Genomic DNA, 21,722 nt, shown 5'->3' with positions numbered 1-21,722 from the left:
CACTGTTACTTGTGTGGGCTGTACCTGTTAGGGTTTTCCTGAAAGTAGCTTTCTGAATGTATATGGCAATCAATGTGGAACAATGACATACTCTTGGCCTCGAAACAGGGAGCTATACGTTACCTCCTGTTCTTAAACCAATGTTCAGATACTTGAACGAAGCCAGAAATTCTAGGACGTGGAGAGTTGGGGTAGTGGTGAGTGAGATGGGGGGGTGAAGTGAAGGGCTCTGGAGCCAGGGAGGCTGAGACCCCCTCACCCTCCTGGATGTCCCTGCCCAGATGGGCTGATACTGGAGTGTGCAGATATGGGAGGCAGCAGATGGAGCCCTTCAGGCTGGGAAACGGGGTGCAGCTGTTCACACCACTGTTCTTTCCTGTTTTAGGTGTGGCCAGAGCAGTACTCATTGCCCTTTCACTGGGGGGTGGGGGATGCACAGTTCTGAGATTGTCCACCCTGCACAAACTGGACATTTTAATGCCTCCTCCTAGTCGCGCCTCCACTCACTCAACATGTGCATCCCATGGCACTGATTCTACCAGGAAGATGGTAGAAATCTGACATAGCTCAGCCTAAAGTGTGCTCTACCCAGCTCAACCTCAGACTTGTCACAAACCACCACAGTGGACAAGGTCTCACATGCGATTTGGGCTGAAGGTCAAGCTGACAGTGACTGATGCAGAGGGGCGTTCAGGAACCTAAGACACTGGAAAGGGATTTTCCCCACCCTCTTCTGCCACCCCCAGATAAAACTGCTAGAGGCAATTGGGCAAGGTGATTCATCTTGACCTGGGGCCTTGCACCTCAGGGATCGTGGTGTGATGGTCCCTTTCACCTTCAGACATTGTTAGCTTCCATCCCAGCATGTGAATCACAAAAGATTTCAATGTTATTTTTTGTTATCTTATGTTGGGCAAAGTTCAGAGGTAAACACAGTCAGAAGCCCTGCTGCCAGGGGCTTGTTCCCCATTGAGTAAGAGTGCAAGCTGTCATGGTTGTGTCAGAGAGCGTGTGTAAAAGCAAGGACGGGCAAGCTGTGCTGTGTGCTGCACAGGAGCTGGCTGAGTTGTCCCTGGTTCTAGAGGGTGTCCTGTGTGCCCTTCCTAGGGCTGAGATTGGTGGCAGAAAGGCCCATGGGGACTCCTGGAAGTAGGCAAGGGGGAGCGGGCCGGGGGTTTGGAAAAAGGCTGTTATAACCCTTTCTTGGGGTACCTCTTTCCATGGGCCTGTGAGCAGGAGCTGGCCCCCAGCAACAGCGGAGTTCGGGTTGGCTTGGCCCTGGAGAAAGAGGGGCCAGGATGGGCAGCATGTGGGTCCATGAGCCCCATGGGATGTCTGCAACAGGTTTAGTTGCAGTCTCTGTGTATTGTTCACAAACGCTGGACACCATGTTGGATCCAAGTCCTGGTAATCTATTTGAAAAATCTTATCTTTGGATCCTTGACTGGTGAACACAGACAGGTGTTCAGTAAAATCAATTCCATATAAATATATATATGTGTGTGTATATAAAGCTAAGTCCCATGTCCGACAATCAGGGATGACTCTGGATGGAAACTGTAACCCGAGGTCGTTAGTAGTAACATCAATGCTACTAAAAGGAGCCTGAGCTGAAGCCGAGAGTAGCAATTTGGAGGTCGTGGTTTGGGCTGCTGCTCGCTGCAGGCTGTGCACTTGAAGGAGCCATAGGCTGTGACCAGGTCTGGGGGTACCCAGCCCACACCGCTCCTAATCTAGCATGATTTAAGATCTTTCATATCACAAAGAAAAAGACGTAACTCATTTCCTTTAGCTCAGCGTTTTGTTAACTCTGTTCATGTAGGTGGAATACTTGAAATGTTTCCTCAGTGTTAACAAAGTGCATGATGCCATTGATGCTTTTTACCTTTCAGGATATTCAAGTTTGTAGGGAAAAAATACATAATCCATTTACACAGTCATTATTATTAGGATGGAATCATCTGCCTTTAAGATTGAAACTCAAGAGAGGTCATGTGGTAGGGCATGCTCTCGCCGTGTTATAAAAACTGTCCCACAGCATAGGAATCTGGGAAGTACTGTCAGTGAAAGAGCTTAGTGAGATGCCATAAGGGGGAGGGCGCCCTGCAAGTCGTCTGAGCAGGTGTTGGATATCTGGGTCTTGGCTCCCCACCAAGACTGCAGGAGCCACTTGTGTCACCCCCAGCTCTTCTTTGGGCTGTAGCCATCTCATGGACCAGTGGCCTCCCTTGTGTCCGGCCCATGTGTGTTTGGTGTGTGTTCTGGGTCTTGCCCATTTGGCAGGGACCAGAGCTGGGCCTGTTAGTGGTAGCAGGGTTGGTGCCATTCGCAGAATTGAGGATAGAAATTTTCACAGCTTTCCGAAACAGCAGAGCAGCTGACATCTCCTTTCTTAGGTGTCATTCAGGGACAGCCCAAGAAGAGGTGCCCAGAGCCACTCATCCAGGACAACCTCAGGCCACCCAGGTCATTGCGCTTTGAAATGGGGCTATATTGTCAGTTTCTCCCACTGGCCATGTAGGATTTGGTGCATGTCAGAAATGTCAACATTAAATTTTAAGCATGGGTGGACAGAGGCAAGTGGAATTTCCCATAGCTCCCTGCCGTACCCAGAGTGGCCCCAACCAAGGGTCACCCTCTTCTGGGGAGCTCTTGGCACTGCCCTGCCTGATGTCAGTGCTCATGGGGTGTGGGGAGCCAGGATTTGTGACCACAGCCCATGGGAGCATTGTCCACACTCTGCCTCTCTGCAGAGTCACTCACTGCAGACTTCTGGCCTAGTCATGTCATGTCTGAGAGTCTAAAGAAGTTTTATACATAACTTATCCCAGCATTATTTTGTAACAGTGAAAATGGTCAAGGCATTTTCCTGTAGGGAAATGATACATGTTAAATAGTAGAACATATAACAATGGTAAGTGATGCTGAGAAAGCTTTACTAGCATGGTTGTTTCTTGTTATATTATCTAGTGAGCAGGCAGGCTGTAATAGTGCAGACATAATTTTTTCCATCTTGGAAGCTGTCCGGAGGGTGAGGTGCCAGTATGTTCACCGAGGGTGCCTTTGGCACTCTGGGTCATTTTCCCTCCCTCCTCCTCTATATCTTCACTGTCTTTTTCATTTGCTGTACTTTCCAAATTTTCAACAGTAAGTGAATATTGCTTTTGCAATCAGGATAAATATTTGCAGCGTGGAGTGTCTCGCTGAAAAAGTAAATGTAAAATGAACTAAGTGAATAGAGACGTTAAGAGACGCAATAAGGTGTCCCCTCGGGGACCGGCGTGTCCACGCCTGGGCCATCTGTTGAGGCACAGATCTTATACTCTTGTGCTCTACAGGAGGTGTTCCAATATTTGTTTCAGAAGGGAGGCCAAGGTGGTCTCGCAATAGGGGCAGGCATTTTGCTTGGTGCTTAAGACACCCTCATCCCATATCAGGGTTCAATACCTGGCTCTGACTCCAGATTCCAGCTTCCTGCCAAAGCAGACCCTGGGAGCAGGGGTGATGGCTCCAGGAATGGAGCTCCTGCTGCCCATGGGGGAGGCCTGGGTTGAGCTCTCAGATCTTGGCTTCACTATCCCAGGTGAATCTGGCCTTTTGGGAGAGTGAACCAGGAGGTAGGCATTCTCCTTTGCTCTTGCTCTGTCTCTATGCCTCCAAATAAATAATAACAATGACAATGATAACCTCCTCTGCAGTAGTTAGTAGGATATGCTTAACCAGTTCCCCCAGCACGTGGGAGTCATGACATTCCACACTGAATGCTGGAGTGACTCTCCTGCCACCTGCTGCTGCCTCACCTCCTAAGCAGGACCTTCCATGACCCCAAGTGGGGTCATGATGGCTGTGGGCACTGCAGGTGTTCCTGGCCTGGTGGGGGGTACCTGGAGGCAGCGTGCAAGCACAAGCCTGTGCGGTTGGATCGGGGCTCTCTACCTGTGATGGCTTTCTCTTTGTGACCTGCCCACCTGATCTGCCCTGGCCCTGCTCCAGCCTTGCTCTGTCTCAGCAGTGGTCATGGTGTCCTGCCACTGTGCCTGCTGGGTCATTTCCCAGCCCTGCTTCTCTAACCATGGTTCCCCAGCTCAAGGAGATGCCACCGGGTAGTCTCTCACAGCCGGCCCATCTTGCCTTCTCTGTACCTGCTGAGGTGCTGGTGGCTCTCACGTGCCCTCTCTCCTGCCTCTTTGCCTTTGTTCTCAATTGATTTTCATTTTCATGGTGCAGTGGGAAGGAGAGAGAGAGAGAGAGCACATGGGAGATTTCTGTCCTCTGGTTTGCTCTCCAGATGTCCACAACAACAGGGGCTGGGCCAGGCCAAAGCCAGGAGCACTGAATTCCATCTGGGTCTTGCACATGTTGGCAGGGACCAAGGTACTCAAGTCATCACCTCTTATCTCCCAGCATGTGCCTCAGCAAGAAGCTGGGACTTGAACCCCAGACACTCGGGTGGATGTGGGCTATGGTGTTGTATTGCCCCCTTCACCCTAGGACTCAGGTTGCTTCTCTCCAGCATGCTGTCCCCTCGGGTGGCAGGTGACTCCCACTCACTGGTGGCATCTCCTGGCGATGTCTTCCCTGGCCACCGCCTGCTCACCCAGCTCTGATTGCTTCTCAGCCCTTGCCGCCATTTGTGTCTGGTTCCCTCTGAACCCAGTGGCTCCCAGCTGGTCCCGCAAGCGTGGAGGATCAGAGCAGGAAAGTGCCGGTTTCTGGGGTAGCAGCAGCCTTGTACGTGGCGCTCTCGGTGGGTGTGTTCCCATCTCTGCCAGAGGTGGCACCAAGTTCGATGCCTCCTTGGACTTGACAGCTCCGTGAACTGCCATGGCTTTTCAGCTTGGAGTTGATTGTATTGAATCCGGTTGGCCCGCAATTGGCCTCTGATGATGGATCTCTCTGGTCTGGGGCCGGGGTGGATCTCTAGGGTTCTTCTGGCCTGGTTTCATCCTGCTGTCCTCCTTCCTGTCCAGATTCTTGAGCAGCAGCTGCAGCAGATGAAAGCCATCTACCAGCTCAACCGCGAGAAGCTCGAGTACAACTTCCAGGTGCTGAAGAAGCGAGACGAGGAAAACACGGTGATTAAATCACAGCAGAAAAGGAAGATCAATCGGTGAGCAGGCATGCATCTCGGGCCCTTCTGTGAAACCTTTACAGAGATAATCAACCCCTATTCAGAGAGTTTCTGGAAAAGAAAATGCATCCAGCAAGAAAAGTCCTTCTCTCTCTTGCCCCTCTGTTCTTGTTCTGGCCTCCTCTATCAACTTCATTCATTTGTTCCCGCTGGGATGTCTTTGCCCGTGTGCGACCATACAGCCTCTCTCTTCTCCCTCCCTTACCCAAATGCCAGCGCTCGCTGCCCATGTTCTACTTCCTGAACTCCCAGTCCAAGCTCGTAGAGTTTTCACATTATTTCTTTTTGCTTTTATTTTAAGGTTTATTTGATGCGGTAGCCTAGTGGCTAAAGTCCTGCCTTGCATGTGCTGGCATCCCATATGGGCACTAGTTCGTATCCCGGCTGCTCCCATTCCTATCCAGCTCCCTGCTTGTGGCCTGGGAAAGCAGTAGAGGATGGCCCAAAGCCTTGGGACCCTGCACCGGCGTGGGAGGCCTGGAGGAAGCTCCTGGCTCCTAGCTTCGGCTTGGCTCAGTTTCAGCTGTTGGGGCCACCTAGGAAGTGAGTCAGAAGACTGAAGATCTTTCTTCTTTGTCTCTCCTGTCTGTAAATCTGACTTTCCAACAAAAATAAATAAATCTTAAAGATTTATTTTATTTGTTTGAAAGACACACATGGAGAGGTCTTCCATCCACGGGTTCACTCCCTAAATGACTGCAACAGGCAGAACTGGGCCAGATTGAAGCTAGGAGCCTGGAGTTTCTTCCTTATCTCCCACATGGGGAGACCCATTGCTTTGCAAGGTGCATCAGCAGGGAGCTGGATTGGAAGTGAAGCTGCTGGGACTCAAACCAGTGCTCATATCGGATGCCAGTACCGCGGGTGGTGGGCTTCTCTCGAACCCCCTACCCACCGCTGCTTTGTACCCTGCTGCATGGAGGTACTGTGAGCGACTGCGCCTGTCTCTGCTGCTGGACATGTGGAGATGGCTTCGAGTCTCCAGCTGCTGCATGTGTGGGCGCCAACGTGAGTGCTCAGGTCAAGGTCCCGGCTGGCCTTGTGCACAAGCTGTGGCTCATTGCCTGCTGTTTCCCTTTCCTTCTTTCTCCCGTGTCTCTCCCTTCCTTCTCTGCTGCATTTCTTCTTTAATACTTGTCTTCTTAGTTCCTGACAGTACAAGGAGTGGTCATGGGACAATGTTTTTGGAAACATTCTGCTGGGTGTGCCAGCTAGAGGAGCAGCATGGACCTGCGGTGTTCCTGCAGTGGCGCTGCTGCTTCTCCTGATGAGCTGTCTCTTTCTGCTTGAATCCACGGCAGTCTCCTGCCCTCGCTGTCCACTCTCTGCCCAGCTCCCAATCGTGTCTGTGACCTGACCTGTGTCTCACTTCATGCGAGTCGCTGTAGCCGGATACCAGGGACTGGGCAGTTTGTAAAGAATGGGGATTCTCTCCTGGTGGTTCCACTGGTCGGCAGGTTCAAGGTCACAGCATCGGCAGGGTTGCTTGTCTGCCAAGGGCTGTGTCATCCACAGCGGAGGGAAGCTATGTCCTTAAGGGACGGGAGGGTAGAAGAGCTCACCAGGGGTTACCGAGTGTTCTCATGTGAGCCAGGGACATGGTCAAGCCATAGGGACCTGACACACCACAGCCGGGTACCTTTGGGTGTCACCAGCACAGGGGCTGTTCCATGGACCTCATTCTAACAGTTTTGGCTACTAAGCTGCTTTCCTTTGTTTTTTTTTTTTTTTTTTTTTTTTTTTTTTCTGGCCCTAAAACATTTGCTCTTCTTTCTGGTTCATTCTGTCATCGGACCCTTTAGTGGGTGGGCCTTTCCTGGCCTGATGATGCTTGGAGACCCAGACCAGATCATCTCCAAGGCCTGGGCCTGGCCATCTCCCTGTTTCTGGTTTGACTCCTCCTGCGCTGCACCTCAGTCTCAGGGTAGTAGGTGTCACCTTTTTTGGTCGTTTGTTAACTGACAACTGCATATCTTGACCTCACCTCTGCTTTATCTGCAACAGCCAGCATCACAGTTCAGCTTGGAGCATGTCACTGTCACCTCCCATGTGGGTCTTCAGAGGGAAGCCTTGCCCACATTCCCAGCCTCCCTGCTCCTCATCTCAAGCCCCTGCCGGTCACTAGAGACTCTTCATTCACTGAGCCTTCTCTTGTGGGTTTTTTTTTTTCTTTCCACTCCCCTTCCTGAAACCTGGGTAACCTTCTGTTTGCTCCTGGAGTTAATTTTCGTTGCAGTGACAGAACGATACATAGACGCTTCTTAACTGCATTGGTGACTGCTTCAGCACAGACTGTTACACCTGTCCTGGAGAGCCTGTTAGAACTTAGCTATAGCTAAGAAAATGCAGTAGAGGTGTTTTTTTTTTTAATTATGTATGTATGTATGTATTTTAAAATTTTTCTTTTTAACTTGAAAGGCAGATTTTTAGAGAGAGAGCAGAGAGACAGGGAGAAAGGGCTTCCATCTGCTGGTTCATTCCCCAGGTGCCCACAGTCACCAGAGCTGAGCTGATCTGAAGCTGGGAGCCAGGAGCTTCTTTTGGGTCTCCCACATGGGTGCAGGGTCCCAAGGCTTTGGGCTGTCCTCAAATGCTTTCCCAGGCCACAAGCAGGGAGCTGGATGGGAAGCAGTGCTGCTGGGATTAGAACCGGTGCCCATATGAGATCCAGGCATGTGCAAGGTGAGGACTTTAGCTACTAGGCCACTGTGCCGGGCCCTTGTTTTGTTTTTTAATGACTAATTTATTGAGAACTGAGACATACGAGAGAAACAGAGGCAGAGAGCCCCACGCACTGGTTCACTTCGATACCATCTGCTCCCCCATACAGTTTGATTTTGTTTGTTTGAAAAGTGTTTATGAAGGGACTGCTCTGTCAGGTGCAACACTGAGCCTGTAAAATTAGCTGAGCTGCAGTTTCTCGCTTCAGAGAATCCAGTTTGGTGGCATCTGGATGTATAACTAGACAGTTACAAATAGTTAAGTGATTAGGGAAGGGCTGGGTGTTGTGGGAGGGGAGAGCAGGCAGCTCCCAGGGTGTCCTTCCCGTCCTTCTTTCAGAAATGAAACAAGCATGCAGATTGTGACCATAGACTAGTTGAGTCAGAGTGAATGCGCAGGGTTGGGGTTGGCCCCGAATGTGCACATGCTGACCAACAATGTGTCAAGGATGGCTGCTTGACACCCTGGAGGAGGAAACTACCTCCCATGGCTCTGGGCTCCTGGACTGTCTCAGACGCACCTAGTTCCGTGCAGTCCCACTGCCTGCCAGGGTCCCCCGCTTTCCTTGGCCACTGTGGCAGCCATATTCTGGAATATATGGGAGGTTTTCTGCCCTTGCACAAACCCACACCTGGGTTTGCAGCAGCGCTGAGCATGGTGGGGGAGAGGTGTGTCCATTGCAGCTTGTGTTCAGTTGTAGACGGAGTCTCCCTCTTTCTCCTCCTCCACCAGTCTGCACGATATACTTAATAACCTGAGATCCAAGCACGCCAAGCAGGTGAAGCAGTTTCACGAGGAGAACCAGGCCTTGACGATGGACTACAGACGACTCGTGTTGCAATTCAAGGAACTGCAGAAAGCCATGAGGTATAGGGGCCCGGGGCCCCTCTCCTAGGATAGAGGTGGAGCGGAGAGAGGTGGTGGTGTCAGCACTGTGCTTAGACCCCATGTGCTCAGCTGTGTGGGAACTGACCCAGGGCTCAAAAGAGGCCAGTGGACTGCATTCCCTGTCCCTTTATTCCCAGGCCACCTGCCTTCTGAGATGTGTTGGGATGGGATTGGCAGCCCTGGGACTGGACCCGGCCTAGAAACGACCATGGCTCTTTCTTACGTTATTTGTCTTGCTGCCAATTAAAGGCACTCTGATCAAACTGAGGCCTGGCACTGGCTGGTCACACACCATGACTCTTCTTCCTTAGGCATTTTGACCTCATTGATGATGAGAAGTTTCGGGAGATCTGGCTGATGAACGAAGAGGAGGCCAAGGATCTGATAAGCCGAGCCTTTGACGTGGACAGGATCATCCACACCCACCACCTGGGGCTTCCCTGGACAGCACCTGATTCATCCATCCTGAAGAACGTGGGGCCGATCTCGCAGAAGCGGCAGCACAAGTCAGCGGCACAGATACTGGAGGAAGTGCTGATGCGTGCAGGTGACCTATCATGGAGCCTTGGAGCGCAAGGGGCCTCCGAGAGCATCAAGTACAGAGTGGGGGAGCTTGGAGATCACTGAGTAGCTAACATGCCCCACCCCCCCCTTTTTTTTTTTTTTTTAGTACTGTTTATATAGTTGAGAGGGATGCACATCCATATGGGCCACCAAATAGGGTGGGGAGGGCCAGATATGGAGGAAGGTGGGTGGGACAAATGTTTCAGTTCTTTTTACTTTTTTCCTCCTGTGTCCATAGTGGGGAAAAGGGAAGTAGCTGCTCCTTGCTGTCAAACTACACCTCACCTGGGGATGGAGAATGATCATTTGATGACACTGTAGAGACGCCGATGTGGGGAAGAATGCTTCAAGGGTGTCACTTGGGTTATTTGATGTTTCTGAGAGGTCATTGACTTTGTGGCACCAGGTTTGAGAAAATCTTCTCAAGGTCTGTTGGCTGACCAAGTCTACCTTAGACCACAGACCCAGACCACTTGTTGCAAATCTTGGCTAGGAGAGTTATCCAACCTGTTCTGCTTTCTATCCTTTGAAGAGGCAGTATCTTCTGCTGGCGTAGGTGAGCTGGTTGTCATGTCCCCCATGTGCACCTGGGCACGCTGTCCACTGCACAGGCATCAGAAACTGAGGAGGCCCAGTCCTGATGCATGCATTCCAAGGTTGGACCACGTATTTTGCAATTTTTCCCTGTGGCTAAGGTTTGAGTCCAGAGGTCTAGTTAGGGAACCTCCCAAGAAACTCTGCCTGGGGTGACCTCAGACTTGACTCTTGTGTGTGCCAGCTGGTATAGGGTCTGATTCAGTTTATCACTGCACCAGCCAGTGCACATACTGGTGGATGCAGCTGCCTGGTTAGTTCTGCCTCCAGCCCCACGTCTTGCATGAACTGATTGGTGCTGCAGCCTAGCCTGCCCTTTCTTGCAATCCCATTTGGCTCTTGTGCACACCCATTAAGGGAAGGCTGTGAACGCTCTCAGTTCTGACCATAGCGCCTTCTCTCCCTCACTCAGCAGGCTGTCCCCAGTGCCAGGACACCCATGGCATCTTCATGAAGCCTCTTTAAGAATCAAAAGTCACCTGTTTCTGAAAGTCGACAAGGCCCGGAAATCACCTTCTTCTGCTTTTTTCCATTTCCTCTCCATGACCTTTAGAAGAGGAAGGAACAGAAGAGATGGAGTCCTACCTGGACCTGCCCAAGCAAATTTCGGCCAAGACCACTAGGAAGATCCTGATGCTCTTGTGCGACGAGTCGGTGAGGCTGGGCCAGGGGTGCTTCTGGGGACCACGCTGGGCCAGGCATGGCCTAGGGTCAGCAGTAGGCAGTGCTTGCCCTGACCATGCCCCAGACAGCAGGCCTGAGCAGCAGCACTGGGGGAATGGCTCACTGGGGCAACGTGCCAAGCTGGTCCAGTGGGCTATGGCCCAGTCCTGCTAACATCTTACCCATTTTGAAAGAGATAGGGCCCTGGGTGCCACCCTCTAAAGGGCCCACCCTGCCTGTGGCCTTCCTCGAGGGGCGCAGTTTAAGGATGCCCAAAGTTTGGTAGGCTTGCACTCTACATCGTATGTCCACAGTGACATGTGTAAAGGCAGCCCTTGGCTGGCTCACCCGGAAGTCGGATTGTTACCGGACATGCTCAGTGTTAATTTGGAGTTTATGGCTCTACAGTGGGTAGCAGTGATGGAGCAAGGATTGGCACTTTCCCCAGGCACAATTGGGTGTAGCTTTGTCTGGTTCAAAGGCTAGCACTTGCCAGCTGGCAGGACCTCCCCTCACAGTGTGCAGGGCAGCCCACTTTGTTGAGAACAGGTACCCAAGTCCTATACTTCCTATGCATGGTGCTCTGATATGGTGTGTCCACATCCCTCTGAGCTGTGGTCTCCTCCATTTGCTGCCCACTGCTGTGAACTGTAGCACCTGGGGGACTGGGAACCTGTTACTGGCTCAGACTTGGACTGCTAAGGGGTGCCCAGGTGCGTGCCCAGTGGCAGGTGGGTGAGAGAAGTTGGTGCCTTTCTTGAAGTGGAGCCAGTCCTGGACTTGTTCCAGCATGGACTGCAAGGGGGCCCCTTCCCTTCCTGAGAGTCTGCACCAAGGAATAGGTGCTGGTCCAACTGCCTCCTGGAAGTCCGGGTTTCTCATGCCTCCCCAGGGTTTCCTCATTGAGAGCAAGCTGATGAGCCTGTTACTGCCCCTGGAGACAACAGAATGCTACCTGCTGCGGTTAGACGCCATCTTTTCAGTGAGTGCAAGGGGCCCCAGGAAAGAACCCCCACCTGCGTCTCAACCATGGGAGCCGACAAAGGTCTCCCAGGGAGTGGCCGGGCTCCTTGCCACACAGCCATTGGCTGTGTCATTGGGAGATGCCCAATTCATGATCCTGCACCACCTGCCAGCTCTCCCTCGTGTCCAGCCTTCATTATGGGACTGCTGTCTTACACCCCTAATCTCAGGCATGAGTGCCGCTGCCCTTAGCCTCCCTCATTGCCCAGATCTGCCCGCAGCACTATTGTCAGTGTGGTAGGCCCCCTTCCCTGACCTGCTGCCTAGCTGGGATGAGGGCTGTGGCAGCTTTAAGGTCCCTGATGGGGACACACCAGACTTCTGCTCCTTCCAGCATCCCAGGCCCAAGGCCTCAGAACCCCAGATGCCATTTCTTCTGCAGGCCCTGGGAATCGAAAGCGAAGATGACCTGTACAAGCTGGTGCACTTCTTCCTCAAATACCGGGCTGAGCACCTGTCCTCCAGCCAGGTGAGGAATCCTCAGCCAATGGGAGAGCCCTTGGGGGCGTAGCTGACTTGGAAGAGTCCTTCTGGACAAGTGGGGGAGGGGGAAGTGGGGCGTCTCATGGCAAGGACAGCAAATGTGACTTTCCCCTTGTTATTCTGACTTTCTCTGTTCGCAAAGGAAAGAGCAGGGGGCAGGGGACAGGTGAGATGCTATGGTGTTTAGAGGCCTGCCCAGGAGGTCAGTAGAAAGCACTGTGAGGTCACTTCCTGTACACCTGACCCCACCATGTCCCTTGTATACCTGGCCCATTTGCCGCTCCCTGCTCCACTGTAAGCGACGTCAGCCATTCAGAAGTCACTGTACTGGCAATATGAATGTTAAATTTTAATCTGAAAAGCAAAATTGGCATTTCACACACGTGTTCTCGGGATTGCTAGCCTCAGCGTGAGTATCCTGATGTGTTTCCAGGAGGAGCTGACAGGTGAACAAAACCGAAAACCATGAAGGAAAACAAGAAAGATGTACTGATGATACCCAAACACGTTCTGCAGAGCCCAGTCCCGATGAGCACACTCAGGAGGCAAATGGCCATCTGGTGAAATGAGTATTTTGGAGTCACAGTTCAGGGCTAGTTTCCTCACTATATAAAAAGATCCTGTAAATCAATATGAAAACGACCAAGAATTCATTACAGTGAATTATAGGGAAGAATAAACACGTCTTAAAAGAGGCAATACAAAAAGGTAATCAGGTTCCCTTATCTGAAGAGAAGCATTTTAAACCAAAGCTACCCACATTCCATTTTTTTCCCCACCTGCCAGGTTGTCAGCCTGCCAGCCTGCCAGCTTCTGTGTCTTAATCTTCACCCCAGGCCTGTCCAAGAGACACAAGTGCAAAGTGGTGGTCTAATATAGTGCACCAGTGAGAAAAGGGGTTCCTTCACAGGGACAGTGAACATTTCCCATGTTAGTGGGGCTGCCCTGGGTGAGTGGCACCTGCTGGGAGCAGCCCAGTGTGTAGCCCCTGGGGAGAGAGGGAGCCTGGTCAAGGCCAAGGATAGACGAGTCCCTCCCCCACTGTAAGTCTCTCCTGGGAGGTGGCACCTCCTTATGGGATTTCACATCTATGTGATCATCACAGCATCCCTTCCTTCCTGGTCCCAGTTGAGACACAGGTGCATCCCGGGCAGTTGGGCCTATCAAAGCCGGCAGGTGAAAGGACTGATGCCACAATGCAGAATTAGTCACAACTTGCAGCTCCCCTGGGTGACTCACTCCCTGCCTCACCTCCCCACATCAGGAAGATAACTGAGGTGCTAGAGACAAGCAGAGTGAGATGTTCCTGATAGGCCTGTCACTTGTAACCTCCGCTGAGCACGTTAATTGCAAAAGCGTGTGCCCTCTCCCCTGCACCTGCCCTTTGGCCCTTTTCCTGTGGCTGCATCTCAGTGCACTTAGCTGAGGTATGGATGACCTTCCTCGCTGTGGCGTGGTTTGACATGGCAGAAGGTCGAGGACAAGCTAGACACCTGTGGTCAAGGAGCTGGTCTGCCGTGCACCTGCACGGTGGGGTGCTGGGTGACTGTGAAAACCAAGGTAGTCCTTAATGCACTAGTGTGGAAGAAGGAGCCCCCTCCGTTTATCGGCAGGTGAACTGAGTTGAGCACAGAGCTGCAGGTACAGCACAGGCCCAGTGTAGCAGGAGCTGCAAGGGCACATAGTAGGGTGTGTAGTTTTCTGATTCGATGCCCAGGGACATGGGATGAGAGCAACTTAGGAACATTTGTCTGATCCCCAGAAGTAAACTGGACAAATTTCAAGAAAGGAGTAAGAAGCAGTCTTTTCTAAATCGAGAATTGAAAACAAAGTTAATTTTGTATTACGATCTGAGTGGCATTTATAAGACTTTGACAACAATCACTGAGAAGCACTCCTGGGACCCCGATGTGGGACAGGCACCCTGGTACTGTTCAGAAGCCCCCCAACCACCATGTGCCTTCCCCTGTGTTAGCCTCCCTACCCATGTCCAAAGGTAAATGTCTCCTTTGGCAAAGTTTCTGGACGTTTTTCCCTGTGCTTTGCTTTCCCACTATGCTCGGTGGCCGTTCGTGCTGGTGTGTCCCTAACCACAGTGTGCGGGCTCCCTTCTCTAGATCACTCTCCCGGACCAAGTGAACGAGGACCGTACAAGTATGGTGTCAATGCTGGAGCAGCTGAGCTGGCCATCAGGGGCTGAGCACATGAGCCTGGCACCGGCCGAGGAGGAGGAAGAAGAGAAGGAGAAGGGGGAAGAGGCTGAGCAGACAGCACTGGAGGGGGAGGAGAGCCTGGTGGAAGGGGAGCAGAGAGAGAAGGAGAGCCCGCCTTCCCCCAAGCTCATCCACCCCAATGAAGTGCTCAAGGTGCTGGAGGCATTCGTCATAGGTCTGAGGAAGCCTAGGTGGGCTATGAGACTGGAGCGGGTGAGCTGGGCAGGCTCAGAGCCTGGCAGTGGGCAGTGAGAGGGCGAGGGACTGCTGAGTGAGAGAGCCTGGGGGACCAGGAAATGGGTTTCCAAGAGTAGAACTGGAAGGACCATTGGATATAAGAAAGAAATGGGCTGTGGGGATGATTGGCACTTTTTTTTCACACACCATTCAGCAAGTACTTCCTGGATGTGCCATGTATAGGTATCCTGGGCGTGACACCTGGCCATGACAGCGGTCAAGGTGCAGCACCAGGTGTAGCGTGGTTCCTGGGCAAGTGACTGTCTCCATCTGGTGCAGCAACAAGGGTTCTAGAAGGAGACGGCTCAGGAACTGGGTGCTGCTGGGTGGGTCGGTGGGGCAAAGGGTCTCCCAGCATGTAAAGGCCCAAGGGGAGGCATGGCTGGTTTGTGCAGGATGGCCACTGAGTCACGGGTCTGGGAGGCAGGGTCAGCTGGTGGGGAACTAGCCAGTTGTGGGAGCACCTTGCTTGCCACCTGTGCCTGCCATCTCTGTCTCTACTGCTGGGCTGGGGTTTGGAACAGCCGGGGAGCCTGGCTAGAGGCTACCTTTTAGAAAAATCCTGTTGGCAGGTGTGTGTGTGTGTGTGTGTGTGTGTGTGTGTGTGTGTGTGTAAGTGAGTGACAGAGAGAGAGAGAGAGAGAGAGAGAGAGAGAGAGATGCTGAGTAAGGGAGAGCCATTGGGAGACTTGTCCAGGTGAGAGGTGATAATGTCCTGAGTTGAGAACATCACAGAGGAGATGACAACACTTGAGAGCTGCTGAGGAAGTGGCTCAGGGAACCTGCCATGTGTGAAGGAAACGCACGAAGTAATGAGTTGCCGAGTCCGGGGCAGTAAACTAACCAGGAGAAAGGAGGTTTATGGAATTCCAGCTTCCACAAAAGAAACAGTGGCACCTGGAGTCAGGGAGTGTGTACTTTCCTTGAGTCTGCCATTGCCATGATCTGTGAGACCCAGACAGATGAATGGGACGGTGACAGGTGGAAAAGCAATGAGTGACTGAGCTCTGTGACTGTCACTACATGGGGGTGCGAGAGTGGCAGGAGAGTGGTGGTGATGGTGGCACCAGTGCTGTTGACCTTCAGGGACACTCGGCTGCCACGGAGGATGCTGAAGGACATGCGCGATGACTCTGAAGATTCAGCCTACTGGCAGGCGTTGACGACTATCATCCCCGCTGCCAAGCAGAACCTGTGGAATGCGCTCTACGTGGCTCTGGAGAAATATCAGTGAGAGTGTGTGGCAGGTCCCTAGTGGGGGCAGGCAAGCAGAGGGGCTATCCTGCTCCAGGCAGCAACCATATGCGCTACCCACCTGCCTGATGAAGTCGGGGAGAGAAAAGCCCCCCTTGGCAGTTGGTGCAGGGTGGGCAGCCTTTTGCCCTGCCCTTGCCGGCCTGGCTCAGCAGGTGGCTGGGTGAAGGGACAAGGGATGATTCCATAGGCCCCTGACCCTATTCTTCTTCCCCAAAGTCTCGTTCTCACCCAGAGGGCAAAGCTGCTGCTGGAAAACCAGTCTCTGGAGAAGCAGAACGTGGAGCTGCAGCAGCTGTTGCGACAGTACCTCAATGCACAGGTGCTGATGGGCAGGAGATAGGGGCTATGGCTCAACAAGTCAGGGCACCTGGTGGGTGACTAGCAGGGTAGCAGATGTTGCTTGAAGTCCCTCCTCTCCCTCCCCACCCCAGAGCAGTGGGGGCTATGACTGTGTGCCCTGGGGGCTTGTGGCTTTGGTGTCATCGCCCCTGTGGGACCATGGGTCTCTAAACAGCTTTGCGGTTCATGGAACCTGCCATGTGTAATCTCCTTCTTCCATGGGGTAGAGGTTGTCTCCCTCACCTCTCCATTTCACAGACGAGAGGACACACAGAAGCCTAGGGGTGGTCCTGAGTTGGGCCTCTCCCATTCCACCTGCCCAGGCTCTCAGTCTGAGTGTGTTGGCTGCGCAAGTGAGGTGGGAAGGGAGCGGGCTTAAGGGGAGTATGGCAATGCCACTGGAGCAGGCACAGAACAGGCATCCATGTTTGGTGCTTAGCTTGGGAAGGAGACAGGAGAGGTGGCGCATGGGGAACCAGCTGGCCACGCAGGAGGGCCCTGGAATACTGACTTTTCACTCTTGTTTTTCTAGATCAACTCTGAGCTGCAGGTCCCTCCGACCCAAGTGTTCCGGGTACCCACAAAGTAGCAGCCAACCTGCACAGGCTGAGACATCAGGGCTGGCACCGGGGCTGGCACCTGCCCCTACTCCCAGGGCACGATGCCCAGGCCCACCCCCTGGATGGTCCAGAGCTGTCTTTGGCAGCCCATCAGAGCAGGGTCACACGAGGCTTGTGTTACACGTAGCCTGCAGTTGTGATTTTGTGATTAAAGTCTTTTTAAAGTTGTGGCTGAATCTGTGTCAAGAAGTCGGTCCAGTGACATGGGGCAGGGCGGGAGTGTGGGATTGTCCCCTGCCCCACCCATGTCATTGTGCACTTGGTTCCCAGGCTCAGGTTGCCCACAATGTGAAATGGAGGCCAAGGCCAGGGCCGAAGGGCCCCTTCCTATCTTGGTTTGTTTCCGCACTGGAAGCTGATGCTGTAGAGCCTCTGTGAGGTCTTAGGCTTGAAGGATGCTGTTGGTACCCTGAGTGGGAACCCTGGGCTTCGGAGTGAGGATTCTCTTCTGGGCAGCCTGGAGAGGCCACCAACAGCCGGTGCTGTCCAGGCAGATGTTGCCCTGGGTGTCCACGTTGAGGTGGTAGCAGGGTGTGAGAAACTTGACTGTGGGGTTGTTGTAAGGGTGGTAGCCACTGGGGAACTCCAGGGAGAGCTTATACCTCAGGTCTTCGTTTACCAAACCAGACCTACTGACCCTGCACCCTGTCAGACAAGGCTGCCTTGCCAGAGTTTGGTTTCTTTTATTACGAGACAGATCACACTTAAGACAGCAAGGACAGGCCACAGAAGCCCACGTGCAGGCCGAGGGCAGCACTTGGGGTGGGAGCTTCCGGCTGGGCAGAGGGGGCTCTGGGAAGCAATTGAAACCGAACAGGGATAGGGTTTGTGTGGTGCACCTGCTGGAAGGCTGCCTTAGGAAGAAAAACCCAGGGCTGGGGTGGGGACATCAGGGCAGCCTCCTTGTTGGTTGGGGACAGGGCCAGGCTCACGGTTGAGGGACAAAGATTCTGATGGTTTTGCTCCCCATGCCCCATCCTGGGACCCTTGGTGAATTTCTTTAAAGCTTTAATCCCATACTCTGGAAAGACAGGATGGATTTGGAGAGGCTTTTTGTGGGACCAGTCCAGGGCCCATAGGAGGGTGGTGCCCCAGCAAGATGTAGCAGGAGGCCATTGCTCTGGGGTCCCACCCCATCCCCATGCTCCCCACGCCCTGGGCAGGGATGGGAGGGACCATCAGTGAGGACAGCAGGTGCTGGCTGGGGTTGGAAGGGTGACTTGGTTGCACTCCCACACCTCAGTGGGCGGCTCCACAGGGCACAAGGGTAAAAGGAGTGGGCACGGGGCCCTTAGGCCCCCAGCAGCTTCTTGACCATGTAGCCGGGCATGCTGTAGAGGAACAGCGCCAGCATCAGCAACCCCAGCAGTGCCAGCACGATCTTGACGATGAGCCACTTGTAGCGGGTGCAGATGAGGTACTTAATGGACTTGAGCGGGTTGAGGAACCACACGAAGGCCGTGTCAGGCCGGCTGCGGGGCGGCAGGAGCGGCTGGTCAGGCAGTGCGCAGCCACACCTTGGGACACACACGCCATCATCCTCCCACACTTTTAAAGCTGTATGTGTGTGGAGCCCAGATTCAACAGCAAGCACCTGACTTGCTGTTTACAAAACTCTGCTCCCCTGCAGGAGCTCTCATGTCTCCTCCCCTCCCTGGGCCTGAATGGCTGCATGTGAACACAGATGGACAGGCACAGGCAGTCAGTACTGTAGGTCATTAAAGAGCAGGTGCTTGTGGTGGTTCATGGGATGAGGTCCAGTGGCCCATGTTCCCCAGGAAGAGTGCACTTGTTCAACCTCTTCCTTTTTTGATGAGCCTGTGACCCCAGCAAAGCCTGCTAAGGTCCTCAGACACCCTGGTGGTCACATCCCCTGCCAGCACAGACTCCCTGTTACTGCCAGGGTGTGACTCTGCTCCTGCTGGCCAGCCTTTCCTGTTTGTCATGTGAGTTACAAAAATAATGGGCTCTATACAAGGTCAGATGCCTAGTGTGCCCCACCCCCTTCTGGAGGACAAGGGCCACTCCTTGGGCTGGATTCCCTACAGGGGGAACTGCGAGGCGAGTGCTGGGCTTAACAGAGTTAATGAGCTGGTGTGGGTGAAGCTCAGAATACATGTGGGTGCCAGCGCCCAGTGGCTACCAAGGGTGGGAATCAAATGGAACCCTGTGTACCGGGAGGTTCCCCGCTGTGCAAAGTCTTGTCAGGACTCTTGGCGGATTCCAGCCCGATCCTTTCCTTCTCCATGTCTCAACATGATTCTATCCCAGCCCAACCCATTCCCTCTCTGACTCAACATGGTTCTGCCGGTGGAACTGGGTTAGAGCCTGTGAGGCAGGTAGCTGGGCAAGGGCATGGTAGAGTACAGAGTGCTGGGCTGACGGCTTGGGACCTGGCGCTGGAGGTCCAGCTCTGCTTCCATTTGCTGGGAGATTGTGATTGGGCTGCTTCCCCTCTCTGGGCGGGGAAGTAAAAATGTAAAATAGTCACTTCCAGTTCTGGGAATCTATGATTCAATCTTGAAACGTGTGTATGTATGTGCTTACATACACATGTGTTGATGTGCATGCTTAGCTATATGTTGATGGGTGCCCATGTGTGTGTGCCCATGTGCCGCCCAGTCATTGGTCGCAAGATAGCAGAGAGGAGGGAAGGTGGCAAGCTCTGGAGGCCCAGAAAGCAAACATCTTCTGGCCCTGGGAGCCAGATACGTAGCAGAGGACCAAGGCCGGCTGCAGAGGGAGCAACTGAGGTGCAGCCAATGGCCTGTATGCCATGATAGTAGCATCCTCGAGGGGTCTCAAGAGCCAGCTACAGCCTGGGCTGGCCTGGCTGGAGAGTGGAGGAGAGCAGAGGAAGTCTGTAGCAAGGATGGAGCCTGAGTAGCCACCCCATGGCAGGGGGAGGCCATGGCCGTGGGATGCCCCTTTGGGCTCCACGGTGAAGTTCCCAGTATCTTTTGAGCTGTCAGGGCTGGCTGGGGCCCCAAATGCCACAGGTGCAGCTGCCTGCCTTTGGCAAAAACTAGGGAGAGCCTCTGTTGTGGCTAGATGGAGGCCTTCCTGGGGAGGCACTATGCCCTAAGGCCTCTGCTTCAGAGGGGAGAAATGGGGCAGGAGGTGGTTCCCTGCAATGAGCCTGTGGCCAGGAAGAGACACAGAAAGGGCTGGGAGTAGGAGGAAGATGATGGAAATTCTGGCTGTTCCCTCCTTTCCCAGTGGCCCAGAGCCAACAGGGCTAGGTGGGCAGGGCACTCACTTGGGTTTCTCCAGGGGGTCAGGTTCACCACGGGCCAGGCCCACTGGGTTCTTCTCTGCCTCTTCAGCTGTCAGTAAATGCAGCTCAGCTTCCACCTTGCCCTGCAGAGGACAAGCAGGTTCCAGGGCCTGGGGTCGGGGTCAGGTGCAGGAAGGTGAGTATGGGAGGGGCACCCTGGGCACTGCAGCCTAGCCCCACCCACTGCCCACCGTGAGCTCAAACTCGTCATTCTCGTTGCGGGCGAGGAGGGGCCACCAGCCCTTGACACGCTTCTGCTTGAAGATGGAAACCAGGGGCACGTCCACCTCCCCCGTGGCCATCTCCATGGTGCACTGCTTGGCTGTCTTGGCTCCACGTGGGAACCGGTTCAGGTCCAGCTCAATGGCCCCTGTGATGACTTCAGCGTTAGCTCTGGGTTTCCTCGTCCCTCCTGCCCCACTTCCCAGCCCCGCTGTCCCAGGCTGGCTGCCTGGGCTGTCACTCCCACACTTAGTTCAGGCCCTTCAAGGGGCAGCTGGACGCTTCTCCTGGGATCTGCCCTGCCCAGCCTGGCAATGTGCCCACTTTGCTGAGACTTGCTGTCCTCACAGGCTTATAGCTGGAGGTCAAATCCAGGAGGAAATCATGCTCTTGGAGAAGCAAGCTGAGGCCCTGCCTGAGCTCCAGCCTGCCCCCTCCCTCCCTGGTGGGCCTGGAGCCCCTGTCAGCTCCTCCCACCCAACTACTCGCACTCTATGATGACATGGAGCATATGTGCCCTGGCCACGGCTAGGTGGGTCCTTGGGGCAGAACCTTTGGGTTGTTGGCCGCACCCTAGCTGACCCGCCCCCTGGCCCCCTCTGCACCCAGGAAGTCATCGGCGGAGAAGTGGTCGGCGTCCCAGATCTGCAGCGTGAGCCGCGCGGGGATCTTGTACTCGGTCTCATCCCAGGAGAACATGGACTCCTTCTTGGAGATGACGATCTTTTCCTCGGCCGCCAGGTAGTCGAAGGGGAACAGGTAGCGCCAGTTGAAGTTGCCCTCACCCGTGAGTGAGTGGTAGTGCACGTCTGTGTCCTGCTTGTCCTCCTGCTGGCCCTTCAGCCACCTGCAGGGCATCATGGCTTCAGACCCAGGACCGTGCCACGCCGAGCACAGCCCCTCCCAGCCCGCAGCTGCTCACCTACCCTCGCACAAAGATGTCGCTGGACTTCTCCCCAGTGAAGAAGTCGTCGTCCTCCAGGACCACCTCGTCCGTGTTCCACACAATGACCCGCAGCTCGTACCTGCAGGGGGCATGGGACTGCTGAGCAGCTGGGGCCATGGGTGGGAGATGAGACCCAGACAAGCCTTTGGGACTTGGGGATGAAGGGCCAGTATGGAGGGATGGGGCCCTGAGGAGACCTCTGCCTAAGGGAGGCCCAGGAGCTAAGGGTGTGTATACATGTGTGTGTACACGTGTGTATATGTGTAGGAGCATGTGTGCATGAGTGTGCATGTGTATGTGAGAGTGTATATGTACATGGGACATGTCTGTGTGAGGGGGTCGCCTCCCTCAGACACTGCTGAATACAGCGAGCGGCCCCTGCCTTGCTAAGGGACTCCAATGACGAGTGAGTCCACTTCTGCCACAGCGGGCCAGCCGGTCACAGCTGGGGTGCATGGAACCGGTCTCAGGCAAAGGCCAGCGGAGCATCCTTCAGGAAATCCGGGCTGGGTGGGGAGTAGGCAAGAGGGTGGGACCCTCGGCC

The 21,722-nt window shown here is 53.9% G+C and overlaps 2 protein-coding genes across 3 annotated transcripts in view; one reads left to right on the top strand and one right to left on the bottom strand.

Annotated features, from left to right (window-relative positions):
• The window catches only part of DRC1 (dynein regulatory complex subunit 1), a 42,931-nt gene extending 26,022 nt beyond the window's left edge, over nucleotides 1–16,909 (top strand). Inside the window, exons 8-17 of the mRNA XM_004582653.3 lie at nucleotides 4,971–5,110; nucleotides 8,585–8,719; nucleotides 9,052–9,287; nucleotides 10,452–10,552; nucleotides 11,454–11,543; nucleotides 11,967–12,053; nucleotides 14,185–14,471; nucleotides 15,604–15,747; nucleotides 15,991–16,093; nucleotides 16,646–16,909. Of these exons, the coding sequence (XP_004582710.2) occupies nucleotides 4,971–5,110; nucleotides 8,585–8,719; nucleotides 9,052–9,287; nucleotides 10,452–10,552; nucleotides 11,454–11,543; nucleotides 11,967–12,053; nucleotides 14,185–14,471; nucleotides 15,604–15,747; nucleotides 15,991–16,093; nucleotides 16,646–16,702 (1,380 nt within the window). The 3' untranslated portion in view covers nucleotides 16,703–16,909. The remainder of the gene's footprint in view (nucleotides 1–4,970; nucleotides 5,111–8,584; nucleotides 8,720–9,051; nucleotides 9,288–10,451; nucleotides 10,553–11,453; nucleotides 11,544–11,966; nucleotides 12,054–14,184; nucleotides 14,472–15,603; nucleotides 15,748–15,990; nucleotides 16,094–16,645) is intronic.
• Nucleotides 16,910–18,002: 1,093 nt separating this feature from the next.
• Nucleotides 18,003–21,722, bottom strand: part of OTOF (otoferlin) — a 74,568-nt gene continuing 70,848 nt past the window's right edge. For both annotated transcript variants that reach the window (XM_004582655.2, XM_004582656.2), the window contains 5 exons: nucleotides 21,159–21,257; nucleotides 20,838–21,079; nucleotides 20,202–20,380; nucleotides 19,993–20,093; nucleotides 18,003–18,205 (listed from right to left, as the gene is read on the bottom strand). In XM_004582655.2, the coding sequence (XP_004582712.2) occupies nucleotides 18,025–18,205; nucleotides 19,993–20,093; nucleotides 20,202–20,380; nucleotides 20,838–21,079; nucleotides 21,159–21,257 (802 nt within the window). In that variant the 3' untranslated portion in view covers nucleotides 18,003–18,024. The remainder of the gene's footprint in view (nucleotides 18,206–19,992; nucleotides 20,094–20,201; nucleotides 20,381–20,837; nucleotides 21,080–21,158; nucleotides 21,258–21,722) is intronic.

This window comes from Ochotona princeps, chromosome 8 (genome assembly GCF_030435755.1).
Source record: "Ochotona princeps isolate mOchPri1 chromosome 8, mOchPri1.hap1, whole genome shotgun sequence".
Lineage (NCBI taxonomy): Eukaryota > Metazoa > Chordata > Mammalia > Lagomorpha > Ochotonidae > Ochotona > Ochotona princeps.
This window is presented reverse-complemented; position numbering and strand designations above follow the sequence as displayed.